This window comes from Pseudopipra pipra, chromosome 15 (genome assembly GCF_036250125.1).
Source record: "Pseudopipra pipra isolate bDixPip1 chromosome 15, bDixPip1.hap1, whole genome shotgun sequence".
Classification (NCBI taxonomy): Eukaryota; Metazoa; Chordata; class Aves; order Passeriformes; family Pipridae; genus Pseudopipra; species Pseudopipra pipra.
This window is the reverse complement of record NC_087563.1, coordinates 18,281,388-18,296,682: the sequence shown is the minus strand read 5'-3', so window position 1 is coordinate 18,296,682 and position 15,295 is coordinate 18,281,388. Positions and strand designations below refer to the sequence as shown.

At 52.4% G+C, this 15,295-nt stretch overlaps 2 protein-coding genes and 1 long non-coding RNA gene across 7 annotated transcripts in view; 2 read left to right on the top strand and 1 right to left on the bottom strand.

Annotated features, from left to right (window-relative positions):
- Nucleotides 1–2,457: 2,457 nt before the first annotated feature.
- SOWAHA (sosondowah ankyrin repeat domain family member A) lies at nucleotides 2,458–6,062 on the bottom strand. The gene has a single exon (XM_064672284.1). The coding sequence runs from the start codon at nucleotides 5,965–5,967 to the stop codon at nucleotides 4,594–4,596; it is 1,374 nt and encodes a 457-aa protein (XP_064528354.1). The 5' UTR covers nucleotides 5,968–6,062; the 3' UTR covers nucleotides 2,458–4,593.
- Nucleotides 6,063–6,203: 141 nt separating this feature from the next.
- On the top strand, nucleotides 6,204–9,788 carry LOC135422784 (uncharacterized). The gene is made up of 3 exons (XR_010434590.1): nucleotides 6,204–6,432; nucleotides 7,602–7,759; nucleotides 9,403–9,788. It is a non-coding gene; the product is annotated as an uncharacterized LOC135422784 (long non-coding RNA).
- Nucleotides 9,789–10,772: 984 nt separating this feature from the next.
- Nucleotides 10,773–15,295, top strand: part of SEPTIN8 (septin 8) — a 40,252-nt gene continuing 35,729 nt past the window's right edge. For all 5 annotated transcript variants that reach the window (XM_064672276.1, XM_064672275.1, XM_064672274.1 and 2 more), the window contains exon 1: nucleotides 10,773–10,927. In XM_064672276.1, coding sequence (XP_064528346.1) covers nucleotides 10,898–10,927 — 30 coding nt within the window. In that variant the 5' untranslated portion in view covers nucleotides 10,773–10,897. The remainder of the gene's footprint in view (nucleotides 10,928–15,295) is intronic.

Genomic DNA, 15,295 nt, shown 5'->3' with positions numbered 1-15,295 from the left:
AGCAGTGAGTCCACAGTACTTGTTGTGCTTCTCAGCTGGTCTCTTACCTTGTCTGGAGGGTCTCAAAGTGATGGGGATGGATGATTTTTCTCTTGGGAAATGGTGGTTTGGGTTTGGCTGGAAACTTGTGCTCTCAGATGAAGAAAAGGAATAACACTCTAAGTGGGGCAAACACAGAGCAGAATTCCTACCAAGGAAGGGAAAGCTGAACACTGGCAGCATCATTTTTGTTGTGCACATCTCCTTTTTCTTCCTCCCAGAAGGGGAAGAAGACATACTAAAGCTGTGCTAATATTGACAGTATGGATCTATTTTGCCTGGTTTGGGGTTACACACAGTATAAGGGTTTGATGTGCTTACTGACTTGCTTTGTCTTATAAATTAGTGAAACAAACCTTGGAACTGGAATAGAAATGCTCCTCATTAGGAGGCAGAGTTTTTGATCTGTGTTGTCCTGCTCTGTCCCCGTTCTCCCCCTGCAGCAAACAAACACCAGGCTGTTCATGCCCAAGCTACACTCTGGCCAAGTCCCCGTTAACAACCTCTTAATTTGGGGGTCCCACAATAGCACAAATGACTGGAAAGAGCAAAAACTGCCATGTTGCCATTTTACTCAGATTAATATGCAAATCAGGAGACAAATGCATCCAAGGAATGTAGGTCATGGTGAGACACGAGGAGTAGGAGCAAGGGATGAGCACTGGAGAACCAGGGGACTCTCAGGAGGCCTCCTCCACCTCCAGCTGGTGGCTGCAGCTCCTGTTGGTCTGTTGGAGTTACTCAGCAACTCTGCCACTGGACCTTGGGTTTGTGATGAAGCTGAAACCTCCTTCAGACTCCTCTGCAGTGCAGGAGCATTTCCCAGGGCTTTCCCAGTCCAGGTGCTTCTTGCAGCACTCACAGGGGAATGGAGATGGCCAGAAATCTCTGTGAGCCTGATAAGGACCGTGCTGCCTCACACTGCTCAAACACATCCAGGAGGTCAAAGTCTGCCCCTCTGTGCAGAATCACAGCTTGAGGTTTGTTTGCAGAGCTCCTCAGAGCAGGTTTGTGAGCTGATACTCGTCAGAACAAAACGTCTGAGGAACAGACAAACCAAGTCATCCCTAGCAGACTGAGCCAGGGTCAGACAAACATTAGTTCTGCTGATCTCCAGTGCTGCTAACTAAAATCTGAGCTGGTTTTATTTGTGTAGGCGCTCCACTGAATGACACTGCTCGTGCTGCCTCCAGCTCTAAAAACCTTATCTTGATTTCAGTTGGAGCAGCAGCACTGACTGTGCTTTAAAGAAGTGACCAAAGTGATTATCTCCATTTTATAGCAGGAAAACTGAGACGTGGCAAGTAGGCAGGGTAGTAACCAAGGCAAAATGCAACCTGAGCTCCTGTGCCTTATCTGTGCCTTCCATTGCCAGCCTCCTGAAGCTGCCACCCCTCCCCACCACTAAAACCTCTCCACAGGGCAGGAGCAGAGCTCAGGGTGCTCAGGTTATTTTTTTACCTTTCCTGCTATTAGCTTTGATGAAGTGGAAGGCAGCTTCCAGCTCTGGGCTGTGCCAGGGGTTCAGAAGGCTGCATGCCCAGCCCATGGCACACCATGGCACAGCCCCTGCCCCAGGCCAGGCTGCTGAGGGGGCCACAGTCCTCCCTCAGCTGTTCCCTGTGACAGCATCCTGGCTAAACTCCACAGCTCTCATTCACTCAGGTGAAAATTCCACTGTGTTCAGCCAGACTTGGGCTTGACAGTGAAATTAAGGAGAATCAGTCAAGCTGAGGGATTCATAAAACAGTCCTGGCCTCAGTCTCTGGCAGGAAAACACTCCCACAATCACTGATCATCCTGCAGAGTCCCTTCCCCAGTGTAAAGGACAGCACAGGAAAGCAAAACCCAGCCAAGCTGACAGACTGGTTTTACTTCAAACCAAAGGCACTATATATATTTTTAAGATTACAGCGGTGCCTTCTCGATACCTCCCAGTACCTGTCTACACCTGAACTTGTACTGCTCTGGGTATACTAATCCCAGCCTGCCTAGAGATTATCTTTTCCTTCATCTGCTCAACAGGGAAGAGGAATGAGCTGAGTCACAGCACAAACTTGTTGGCAGAGCCTGAGCCCAGCCCACAGCACCGACTGTGGAGTGCCCCACCTTTGTGTCCCAATGCTCCTGCCAAGCCTGGGGCACTCCCTGGGCACTGCTGGGAGGGCTCTTGCTGCTGGGCATTGTCCTATCACACCAGCTCATCCTGCAATGCCTCTGAGGAAGGAGTAGTGCAGAATTTCCTTGATGATACATGTTGTAATGAAGTCTTATCTCAACTATGACTTCTTTGACAGAACAACACAGGAGCAATGAAGCCTCCTCCCGACTTTCCTGGAGATGAAGTCACAACCACGCTTTACAGGTTAGTCAGCTGGGCTTTTTTAAACACAAAACACTCCATCCTTGAACCCTGCCTCCAGCTCAGGTAAGCTTTATTCAGAGGGAGCACTAAAAGTTCAGTGATGTTGTTTGAACAGGTATCAAGCCCACAGCCATAACCAGTGAACAAACTTCCCCGTAAGACCGAGGCAAACTGGAGAGTGTTTGCAATTCCCACAGAAACAAACACTTTAACCAAGGCAGCACCAGCCCTGCCAGTGCCTCAGGTAACAGGAATGCACACACACACTTCTGTGTTCCAGGAAACACAGACAAAAAGTGTTCCATGTCCATACACTTAGAAAGACACTTTGAAACAGAGCCCTTTTCTACGTGGAACTCTGTGAGCTGACACAGTGCAGCACAAATCAAGGCTTCCAAGGACCACACTGGCCAACAGTCACACCAACAGCTACGCAGCAAATTGGATTTTATTTTTTTAAACCCTACTCCAGATATAGAAGTCATGAGGTGCGTGATCATTAACCTTTGCTTAACAACTTAATTAGTTCAATACAGAAGCAGACCAGTGCAGAATAATCCAGTCTCTTCCTAGAACAGGTGCACCAGAGCTCCCTGCAAGCTCTGATCACGCTCCCAACCAACTCCAGGGACTTCAGGGAGAGCACTTGAAAGCAAAGAGGGCAGTGCCTCCACCTTCAGTCCTACAGCATTCCTTGCTGAGCATTTGGGACAAGCCAATTATAGCCAGTTACAAGTACTAGGCTTAATTCAAGGCAGAAAAAAAACACATTCCTGAAGTCACTGACTGGGACAGAAAGGTAAAGCATGCAAACAAGTGTTTCTGTGTGGAAACCAAAACTCCTGATGGGGCTGCAAAGCAGGGCCAGCACAGCACTGCTCTCACCTTCATCACCTCAGAATTATACAGGTTTCTAGTCACATTTTTAGAGAAAACATGCTGTTTTAGCAGACTGGCCCCAGGAGTTGGACAGTTTCTGTTCACAGCTCTGCCTCCCTGCATTACCTTTAACCAAATGGTAATTAAAAAAATAATAATCTCACTGCAAATATACTACTTAACCTGCAGTTAGCATGCTTTTTGGAGCTATGTGTAGCTCTATACATAGAACAATTATGTTAATCATACAAAAGACGAGCTAGTTTTAGGTCAGTGAATCATGCTGTTAGGATAAACATCGCTGCAAGAGGTCATGCAGACATTCCATCATGAAACACTTAACATAAAGCCCAATGTTTATAAACATTTATTGTAAATAGGTCAAAATCAAAGGCCAAGTTTTAAACAAAAAGAATCAGACATACAAGCCCAACTTTGTTTCCAGTTGGCTACTTAGAAACTCTGCAGGTTCTGATTCCCAGCTTTTCAGTTCAGTTTTTCACTATCAACAAGGTTTTTATTCAGATTAAGTTGATTGAACTCTAGTCACATGTTCACAGTATCATCAAGACGTGTTTAGTACCACCTGGTCAAAAACTCTTCCAGGAAGAGAAAAAAAATTAAAACGCCAACCAAGCTTCCAAACTGAGGTAGGCAAGTCATGGTGACTTGAGTGCTGAAGGTTGGGTTCTGTTTTCTTTAAGTTGTTCCTCTAAAGAAATGCATAAGGCAACAACTGAGATTGTTAGTATTTCTGATAGTGAGAAACTTTGTTTTGAAAAAGTACACAATTTTTGTAAATAGAAATATCCCTCTTCTTCTACCAAAATAATCAGAAACATCATAGAAAACTATGTATCTTTCCTCTGGTAATTTAAGTGCTAGATAACAAGCCCTGTTAAAGTAGCCAGCTACCAGCTTGCTGTTCACAGTGTAAAATACGCAATCCTTCACCTCTCTTCTGCTCTCCAACCCAGGAACACACATCAAGATGGCTGTACCTCGAGCATTTTCACCTGTCTACGCACACAGAGGTTGTTTTAGTTTTTCAAGCATTAAGTCTGTGGTCTCCCCCAGTGCCTCTGCACGATGGTACAGACAGCATGTACAACACCTCCTGGCAGCTCCCTTCCCACAGGCACCTGGAGCTGGGTTTCCATCCTGTGGACTTTGGATCCAGACCGTATCAACCATTTAGTCAAACATCCAAAATGACACACACGGAGAGAAGAAATCCAAACTGCTTCTGCGAGAGAAAACTGAGACAGCAGCCACGTTACTGAACAATTTTGATCACGGTAAGGCAGAGGTTAGTGGCCAAAGAACAGCTCAGAAACAGGTCTGCGTTTCACGACGACCTCCTCCTCCTCCTCCATCACCTCGGAGAGGGAGGAATACGAAGGGAAGCCCCCTCTGGTCTTTGGCTTCCTCCTCGGGCCCGTAGTGGCAGCCAGAAGCTTGTTTAAAGTCGAGGGCTTCCTTAAACCCTTGGTGAGATCATAGAAAGCCATGTCATCAGATATGACCCCCAGGAAGGTGCTAGTGGAGCTCAAGATTGAAGCTGCAAGCTTTGTGGACTTCTTGATGGGCATGGAGTGCTCCATGTTTTGGGAAAGGCTGGGGTCCCCCAGCAGGCGCCTGATTGCAAGGGAAGTCCCTTCCCTCAGGTACTGGTGCGCCTTCTTCCCGCTGTAGTCCCTCAGGTCGGTGTTGGCGTGGTAGCTGTAGACCAGCATGTTGATGATCTTCTCCTGGCCGTGGATGGCGGCGAGGTGCAGGGCCGTGTACCCGCCGTGCGACCGGGCATCCACGTTGACCCGGGCCCCCCCCTTCTCGGCCGCCCGGATGATGTTGGTCACCATGTCGCAGTTGCCGCTCTTGGCGGCCCAGTGCAGGGCGGTGAAGCCGGACACGAAGTCCCTGCGAGCCGCCAGGCTGGCATCGCCCAGCAGGAGCCCGTGGAGCTGCTGCGTCCACTGCCCGCCGGCCGCCAGCACCAGCCACTGGTGCTCCGCCTGCTCCAGCGGCACCACGGTCTCCTCGCTGCCCCGGTGGGCCTTGGGCCCCCGCCGCAGCCCCGGGGAGCGGGACCCGGCCTCGTCCTCCAGGGGCGGCGGGGACAGGGCTGCGGGCGGCTCCGACGGCGCTGCCGGCGGGTCCCCGGTTGGCCCGGGCGCGGGGACGGGCACGCAGCGCACGGGCAGCATGCAGGGCTTGGGGGGCGGCTCCCGCCGGGCCCCCCCCGCGCCGCCGGGCAGGGGCACCCCCCCGCCACCGCCCTGGAACAGGCCCCGCAGCTCCGACACCGCCCGCGGCCCCGGCGGCTCCTCAGGGGGCGTCCCGGCGGGGCCGGGCCCCGGGCCAGGGACAGGGACAGGCACCGGGGCCGGGCCGGCATCGCCCCCCGGCAGCACCGCGCCCCCCGCGGGCGGGGCCGCGCGCAGCTCCCGCCGCAGCACCACGAACTTGGCGCCGTCGATGTCCTTCACCGTGGCCACTGCGTTCACCGCCGCCTTGAACCGCTCCCGCCGCTCCGCGCGCCCCTCCGCCGCCTCCCCGGCCCCGGCCCCGGCGGGCTCCAGCAGCGGCCTGAAGGCGCTCACCAGCTCGGCGTTGCGCACCCGCCCGCCGCGCTCCCGCAGGAAGCCCAGCACCGCCTCCGCGCTCAGGGCGAGCTCCGCCATCCCGCCCCACAGGTGCTGCTGCCGGACGGGCCCGCGGCGCTCGCAGGCGGCGGCACCTGCGGGGGTGCTCGGAGGTGCTCGGAGGTGCTGGGGCCGGCCCCGCAGTGCCGCCCCACGGGCGGTGCCGCGCCGGGGCCGCTCCTCTCCCCGTGCGGGCGGTGCCGGGGCGGGGCGGAGCGGCCCGAGCACCTCCGAGCACCTCCGCGCACCTCTGCGCCCGCCGCCTGCGAGCGCCGAGCACCGCGCACCGAGCACCGCTCCGAGCCCCGGCCCCGCGGAGCGGCCGGACCGCGCGGGGCACGGGCGGGGCCGGCGGGAGCGCACCCAGAGCCGAGCCTGGCCCCGGCCGCTCGCTGCACTGATGTCCTCCTCGGGAACGGAGCCCTGGGTATCAGTTCTCCGGAGACTCCTCGGGCAGGGGAGAACCCTTCATCGATTTACTCGTCTTCATGCTTCCTGAAACGAGTGGGGTTTGTTTGTTTGTTTGAGTAGCAAATAAGTGGAAGCAGCTTTAGGTAGAAATCACCGCAAAGTTCGGTCTCCATTCCCGGAGAAGCCTCTGGTGTCCTGCGGGAGCTGCGATCCTGCTAGGTTAGGGTCTGATGCCTCAAAATGAGTCAGAAGATTGGTGGATGGGTCAGTTTTTTGAAATATCCTCACCTCTATGTGATGCTATATATTATTGTATATATATTGTCATATCCCCCACCCAGTGCATCTCTCTCCCCCCTTGCTCATGCTGACCTCCATTCTGCTGCTTCACACCTTTTACTGAGGGTGGAAGAGCCACTTCCCACAGATAGCTCAGTCTTCCTTTGGCAGTCTTTACCCTTCTCTCTTTGTGCAAATGTCTGAAAAACTATTTCATCTCTTGCTAATGAGCTGGTGCCAAGCCAGTTCCTTAAAATCATTTTTCTGCTCTAATGCTCTTTCACATAATGGTGTGTAATCTTCCTGTAGTAGCTCCGCGTTTCCATGTGAATGGCACACCTCTCATTGCTGCCTGTTCCCGTGGCACACACAGCAGCCTCGCCCTCGCTGAGCAGCCCCTCTGCTGTATGAGCACTGCTCTCAGCTGGTGGCATTGCCACAGTCTGCCCAGCCTACACAGAGACCTAATAATGAGCCTGCATCCAAATATCAGTTGTGCCTTGCTTCCACTGTTCACATCCTTACTAGAATCCACTGCAGGCATAAGAAAATCTCAGCAGTCTGGGATTTTTGCATTGCAAACTTTCAGCTCTACCCAAGGATTACAGTTCATATCTGCAAATGAGTGAGAGGAGTGAAAATAGTTCAGAAGAATAGGCTCTTCTAAATAACGTTTTCTTATGTTACAAATGTTAAGGGAGAAGTTGCTCCTGTTGCTTGATTTGGTTCAAGTGGGCTCACTGCACCCCATCACACCCCTGTATCCTTAAGACCATGAGGGTGCACATGAGGTGTCCCATCCCACTCATTGTATCCCCAGCCAGACACCATTCCTGCACAGGGATCTCCATGCACCAGGCTCCCAGGACACCTCACTGCTCAGCAGCCAAGCCTTGGGTCTGAGGTCCCATCACCTCCCCAGGGGCTTGCTTTGGGTCACAGTCCAAAAAGAGAGGAGTTACTGAGGCTGTTCCCCACTGCAGGTCCTGGCATCCCTTTCTCATGGCTGCAGAGCAGAAGGGCACATCCCCAGGAGGTCAGAGAGGAGGAGACAGGATGTCTACACGTGCACCTCGTGCCATGCTGAGTGTGAACTGGCTGCTCTCGTTTAACCACTCTGCCCAAGGACCTCTTCACCCAGGTAATGCCTCCAACCACTGTCTCACATGCACTCGCTTCGTGTGCCACCTGTAGCATGTGGCTGTGCTCCTCTTCACAGTCTTTCTCTCAGTGGGTGTTAGTAGCTGGACACCCACAGTAGCCTTCTATACTTTCTGTAATAAAGGAAAAAACAGCACTTGTGGCTAATCCTCCATAGGATTTCCAGACCACAGCATGGGGCACATCATGTTTGCCAGCCTTTCCTCTTGGTTGTTAATGCCTTTTGGTTCCCCACCTTTCAGGATGAGTGCCAAGTACCAGCTCCCAGAGAGCATCTTTTAGTTTGCTGGGCGCTGGTCACACTCTGATCAGATTATGCAGCAGAAATTAAACCAAATGCATTTTATTAATATAGGTAATAAAATCCTGGAGCATTATGGGTGTTATGCTTATCAGTCATCTGAAATTTCCAGCCTTAAAAAGCGTGAGAAGTTTTGCCTTTTTTTCTGTGTCACCAAAAACCTACAAAGCAAGTATTTTTTTGCGGGGCTATTTACAGAATATCGTGGGCTGTTTTGTAGGAGATTTCAAGCCAACTGTCTTGATATTTTTAATTTACAGAACAATGTACAGAATCCCATGATTAAATTAATTTACTACTACTTTTTTAAACACCAATATTGCAGTTTGCTAGTTCTGCATCACACGCTATAGAGAGCTGGCCTCTATTTATAACCATGTGGCTGAGGAGAGTTACCTTTCTCATGAAGAAGCTTCCCAAACCTTCAGGTTATCATTATTACAGTGAAGTAAACTGCATAGTGAACCTGGGGGCTTTTCCCACCGCCTCAGGGGTGGAAGGTGAAGGTTATATGACTGTAATTATCCACACCACACAAAACCGGGAAATAAAGTGGGAGATCAAGCACAGCATCTAGTCAGAGCAAAGTTTCTGCTGACCAAAACTGACAGAGATGGTATCCCAGGCCTTGCTCCTTCCCACATGATATTCTCAGAGCCCCAAGAGAGACAAAGTGCCAGGTTGGAAGCAACAGAGGAAGAAAAGGGAATGTGGGGGATAGTCCCTGTCAGACAGGATGCTGCTGCTTTGCAGAAAGGTGAAGGTTAGGTGCTATTGACTACAGATGGGATTTTTACCTCAAGAAAAACTTACTTTCCTCCAAAATGAAATCGGGGTTCCCAGAATAAATAGAATAACAAAGCCCATGATTTTCCACTTTCCTTGTTGGCATGTTCCTCATGTGAAACAAAGAGCACACATTGTGAGGGAAAATAGCTCTTCCTTTGTTCCATGGAGAAATGCAGTAACCTTCCATAGATAAACAATTGAGCAAAAGTCTGTGAAGGGGCAGGAAGGGGGGGGGAAGATTATTTACAGATAAAAGACATTTTCTCATAAATGAGCAAGGTTCACCTCTAACTCAAGGGCCTCAGTAACCAGTTCAGAAAAGGTTTCTTAACAGCAAGTGTTCAAATGCAGTTTACCATGTATCTCCTATTGGCTCCTATTGGCTTTCAGCTTAGAAGGGTAGCATTTCTGTAGAAATGCCTTATGTGCTCCATATATTGTCAGTATAACCAATGAAATTTTAATATAAAGTGCTTGGTGGTGCTGCTGCTAAAAGTGTAGCTATAAACCATTTGGTTTCTAATAATCCCCAGGACACACTGTGAGGAGTATGGAGTTACTAATAAACTGCTTCCTCTGGCCTGTGTTGAAAACCCTGGAGGAGTTCTGTTCATCTGCACCACCTAGATTTGAAGATCAAGGTTTTTACTCAGCCCTGGAAGATGCAGCCATCTTCAAAAGGCCTTGATCTTGCTGCTGCACTCGTGTGGCAGGTGGGATGACCTCTTGCTCTTTGTGGCTGCCTGTGACATCCAAGGGGCTGTTTTAGGATTTACTTCACTTTCCTTGCCTGTTCCTGGGTCACAACATGAAGAGGTAAAGCAACTCTTGCTGATCTCCCCACCATCAGAACGGTTTAGTGTTTTTATTTGTTTATTTTTGCTTCCTTGTGATATATAAAGGCAACCTGGAAAATTAACTCTGCTCCTATATAAACTTGCACCTGGACCAGGTTGCTCCAAGCCCCACCCAGCCTGGTCTCGAACACTTCCAGGGCTGGGGAGTCATAACCTGTTCCAATGCCTCACCACCCTCACAGGAAAGAATTTCTTTCTAATACCTAATCCGAACCCATTAGGATTAGGAGTACAGGTCTGGTCTAGGGATCCAGTGGCATGGCTGGGAGCAGCCGTGGCTCTGGGAGCTGTGCCTGGGCTGCACTGCAGCAGAGGGCACCAGCAAGCAACAGGAACCGCTCTGTGCTACCAGCTCATGGAACACCAGTGTCTGTGCAGCTACAGAGAGCGAGGCCATGGGGTTGGCTTTGTGCTTTCTGTGGGAAGGAACGATGAAGAAAGGCTCGCCAGTCCTCTGCTGCACACTTTAACTTACACCAACACAGGCAGCGTGAGGGCCGTGAGCTCTCGTGTCCCGGCTCGAACCCACGCTGTGCCCGCAACGGCGGTGTGGCTCCCGCGTGTGACAGCGGCACCTCGGTGCGTGATGCCCTGCGGTGCGTGATGCCCTGTGCGTGATGCCCTGCGGTGTGTGCGTGACGCCCTGCGGTCTGTGATGCCCTGCGGTGTGCGATGTCCTGCCAGCCTGCTGGACGCTGGGGAGCCTCCCGACACGGGGAAACCACAGAATCAGCGAGGTTGGAAAAGACCCCTGAGGTCATCGAGCCCGACCTTTAAACGGGGCTGTGTGAACACTGCCGGGGGTGCTCGAGCCCTCCCACGGCCGCCCTCGGGCACGATTCTCCCCGCGTTGCGGTGCGGGCGCTCCCGGCGCTGCTCCCGCCGGTGCTCGGTGCGCGGCGCTCGGTGCGCGGTGCTCGGTCCTCACCGCCCATCGCCGGCCCCGCGCCCGCCCCGGCCGGGCCGCGCCCCCCGGTCCCCTGCGCGGCCGGGCTGGTCCCTCCCCGGGGGCGGTCCCGTCCTGTCCCGCCCCGGCGGTGCCGCCCGGCCCCGGTGCCCGCGGTCGGCGGGCGGGCGGTGCCTGCGGCGGGCGGGGGGAGTTCCAGGAAGTGGCCATATTGGATCCATTCCCCGCATCCTCCCGCGCGGGCAGGCACCGCCGCTCCCGGCCATGGCCGCCACCGACCTGGAGCGCTTCTCGGTGAGCACGGCCCGCTCCGCGCCGGGCACACGGCCCGGCTCTGCCTCCCCCGGGCGGGGTCGGGGGGATGCGGGGCCGGGGGGATGCGGGGGCTCTGCGGAGGGCGCGGGCGGGGCCGCGGTGCGGGGACAGTCCCTGCGGGAAGGTCCCGCATCGCCGGGGGCGGGAGGGAAGGGAAGGGAGGGGCGGGCGGAGGGGCCGCGGCTGGAGCCGGAGCCGGAGCTGGAGCCGGAGCGGTACCGCCGCGGTACCGCCGCGCTCGGGGCTCCTGCCGGGATGTCCGGGATGCTCCCGGAGCGTGTCCGGTGCCTGTGCCTGCGGGCGGGCAGCACAGAAAGGGGGTCAGACCTCCCGAAACACGGACTGTTTGCACAGCGCTGGTATCCAAACGCTCTGCGACAGTAACTTAGCGGGGTGCGTGTAATGCTGCGGGAGACACGGGGTTCGAAGGCGGGCAGAGCAGCCCCTCGGGGCTGGCTGGTCCCGGGGTAAGGAATGCTGTACAGCAAATATGGAGCGTGACCCGCGCTCAGCCGCCTCTCTGCAGCTCACATGTTGTATAACTGCTATCGGAAGTCAATCTGGCTAAAATCTGTGTCGGCTCTAAACTATTCTTTGTCTACCGCTTGAATTTTCTGTTGTTGTTGGAAGGCTGCTCTCGTGAAATAGCTCGGTGATGCGTCTTGTAGCCTTGTAGAGCTAAAAACATTTTTACCGCATTAAGTAGTGTAGCTCTCCAAAGTCAGAAAAGTCTGGTGTGATATTACTAATAAATGGGAACAGCAGTGGTGGCTGTCTGAATTATTGGGATGCCGTTTGAGCACAAACAAGTCCCTGCTACTGTTTTCTTTGAAAGCTACTTTTTGCCAAGAGTCTCAAACTCCACTTCATTTCTTTGAATCCTGGCCCAAAAGTTTCCAGCTCAAGAATGAATTTGCAAAACTGTAACTTAGTTAAAACTTGCATAAAGGAAAATTGATTTGAGGTTCTCATTTAAGAAAGCTAATGTTTCTGGGCTCTGGGAGGAGGGGATTAAGGTAAAGCCAATGGCAGGGAACGGAAACACCATGACTGTCTCACTGCAATTCTTTCTGAATTGATATCATATATAAATACCTTTAATGTTAATTTGGTGCGCCTGCTGCTGCCTGTGCAGGTTTTCATAGGTGTTACAGGCACCTAAAATATTGCCTAGTTCCGGAGAACATTAAGCTTAATTTGTGTTCTTTGGTGTGGGTAAAGAATGCTTGGAGTACTTACATCAGTATTCTGTAACTTTTCTTTTAAGAAAAGAAAGGAAAAAAAGAGCTCCCAAGGTGCTTGGTTCTCATTTGGGCACCAAAGGGAAATGGCTTGGCTCCAGCATGGCTTGAGTGCCCAACTCCATTAGGAGGAAATCTGCTTCCTTTGTGCAGGGAGAGTTTATAGGGATCTGCAGACCCAGTGGATCTGCTGATTTGATGGTCTTAGTTTGCCTTTCGCCTGGCAGCAGTGTCTCTTTTCCATTTGACATGGGGCAGAGGTCTGTCCCAGCTGCTGTTTCCTTTACCCTCAGGATGTGTCTCGGCTCTGATGCTGTTCCTCCAGCAGTACCATGGAAATCTCGTGATTCAGGTGTTCCAAGCTGTTCTTTCTGCAGGGCTCACAGCTTTCTCGGTGCCACTTTAGATCACTGTGCCTCAGTTTCCTGAGCATAAATTCTGCGTGGGAGCAGCTCGTTACTGCCAAACAAAGTGATGATAAGTTCATTTATTTTTACCAGCTGTTTGTATCTGCAGTGGGAACTAATGTTGAAAAAGCCTCTGAAGGAGGGTTTTGACACACAATGGGTCTTGCTATTCAGATTGTTGAAGCTATTTATAAGTGTCCAGCTGACACTGACATCCTGGAATGTAGTGACCCTTAGGTTTGGATAATGTGTTTTGAAAACTCCCCAGATGCACGCTTCCCTTGTACAGCCCTCCAGAATGCCTCTATCTCCAGCACAATAAAGTTCCCTTCAAGTGCTGCTGTTGGAAATGACCAACAAAAGCAAATGAAAGGAAGCTCTCCCGTGGAAAGCTGCCTCTGAGGCAGCAGGATCACACCAGTGGTGCTCAACACCGCCTTTGTTTTTGTGAAAGTAGTGTTGTGAGAGAGATTTACTTCAGGCCCTGGAGACTGAAGTTCTCTGCTGATCTGCTGTGAGAATGTGGCTCAGCACTGCCTTGCTCAGGCTTGGTCTGCAGGCATCACTTCTGGAGACCCAAGGATACTCACCAGCAGAGTGGGGAGAAAGCTGATAGTTGATTCCGTTATGAAATACTTTGTCATCAAGACTCAGAGCTGCTCCGTGGCCTGGCCTGGGCAGTGCTGAGCTGGCACAGGCAGTGACTGTGTGCTGGAGCAGACACTGGCAGCATTAGCAAGGATCTTGGGATGTTGAGTGGGACACAGCCCAAGCACCACGTGCAGGCGGAAGCCAGAAGGTGTGTGAAGTGCAGCAGGGAAATGCAGGAGCTCTGAAGGAAGCCAGAAAAGCTGGAAGGAGAAGGAGTGACAGAGAAGCGACTGGAGGTGCGTAGGAGAGTAAATGGGATGAGATGTGAGACTGAGGCTGTAAGACTGTTTTGCTTTTAAGAAGCTTTTTCAAAACTCCCAAATCTGTTGCTTTCTCTTTTTAAATAAAACCCATCGACCTCACAAAATGCTGTTCCTTAACTATCTGCATTAACCCACAGTCTGAGTTGGAGGTGCAAAGGCGGTTGCTTGGGCTCCAAGCTGAGCAGCTGCGTCCTGTGAGGAGGAGCAGGTGTCCTCAGCCTCAGGGCTGGGCTGAGATAACAGTTCAACATGAAAAGTTGACTTTGGAAGATGTTGTGGCTGATTGTTTGGTGTGCACACTGTGGCTGCCTGCACAGACAGGGATGTGTGAACATTGATGCCCAGTGAAGAGAGCACTGGACACTTGTACGTGGCAGTGTGAGAGCTGTGGTTGCGGGACAGCTGTCTACATGCAGTCCTGAGATCTCCCTTCATCTGAGGGATTGACATCTGGCTGGTACTGGCAGCTTTACTATAAATTAATGTCCCTTAGAACCTCTTGCAGAAGAAACACCACCTGATACAGAGGAAAGCTGAACAGCATCTTCCTCTCTGGAAATGGACAATGGGATTTGTTTTGTTGCAGTGAGTTGCTGAGCTTGGGGTGGGTCTGGCCGGTTTGGCAGCTGTGTGAGCATTACCTGTTGAGGCACCACGGCCTCCTTGTCACCTGCTCCCAGCTCTGTGGGAGGAGAGGGACCTTTGAACGGTGCCTGTTCCTGCCATAACTGCCTGGTTGGGATAAACTTCATACGTTGCTGCTGTTTTCTGTAAGCTCAGGGTTTCACTTAATGACTGCACAGCCTAAACCTGCTCCTCCCTGTGAGGGGCCAGTGTGACACCTTAATCTGTGAAAGATGGGCATGAGGAGTGAGCTGAGAACAGCTCTGTGTACCGTGACCAGGGCAGAGAGGTTGCCAGAAGTCTTATCATGGCAGGTCCTAAGCACAGGCTTACATTTTAATCAGACTCTCAAGGAAAACTTTTCCATGGCTTAATTCCAGTGGAAAATGGGGTTGACTTAACTTCTGACATTCCCCTGGCTCTATTTTTTCGCCCAGCCAGAGGCACCATTTGGAAGCTCCAGGATTGAATTTTCTTGTCTGTTTTTGCCATTCAGTTACTTTACCTTTAGCCTGGAAAAACTCAAGCGATCTCCCATGCAGAGTGGAACACAAGTGACAGATTTTTCTCCAAGCTGGTAGCAAGCACCAGGAAGCAAGCCCAGCAGGAGCAGCCCTTTCCCTCCCTGCCCTGGCCAGCTCTTCTGCCTGTAGCGTATGCTTTTTTGGGAAGGAGCGATGGCAAAAATGGTCTTCCACTGCAGGGGACAAATTGGTGATTGCCTCTCCAAGCCCTGCAGTGCCTCCCTGGGAGACTCGCCTGTCCTCACACGGGAAGCCATCTCTGACTGCCTCAGCCACAGGGCCAGTTACTCACCCACAGCCCATCACAGTGAAACACTAATTTTCTGTGTATGCACCGTGAATGAATGTTGCCCAGAATAAGATTTTTTGCATTTTTTTCCCCTTCCCTGCCATGGTGCTGTTGCTGTCGGTCTCTTCTTGCAGCAGAGATGCAACATGTTGTTGTGCGTGGGAGCTCCAGAGCTGCTCTGAACGCTCGGAACTGCAGCGAGCGCCGAGGCCGTGGGTGGGGGGGTGGAAGGCAGGCAGGCCGAGGCCATGGGGGGGTGGAAGGGAGGCCGAGGCCATGGGGGGGTGGAAGGCAGGCAGGCAGGCAGAGGCCGTGGGTGGAAGGCCATGAGCTGGCGAAGGCTGAGGC

Bases quoted from the DNA above. Each gene is read 5' to 3' on its own strand.
- SOWAHA (XM_064672284.1), bottom strand. From the start codon at position 5,967: ATGGCGGAGCTCGCCCTGAGCGCGGAGGCGGTGCTGGGCTTCCTGCGG.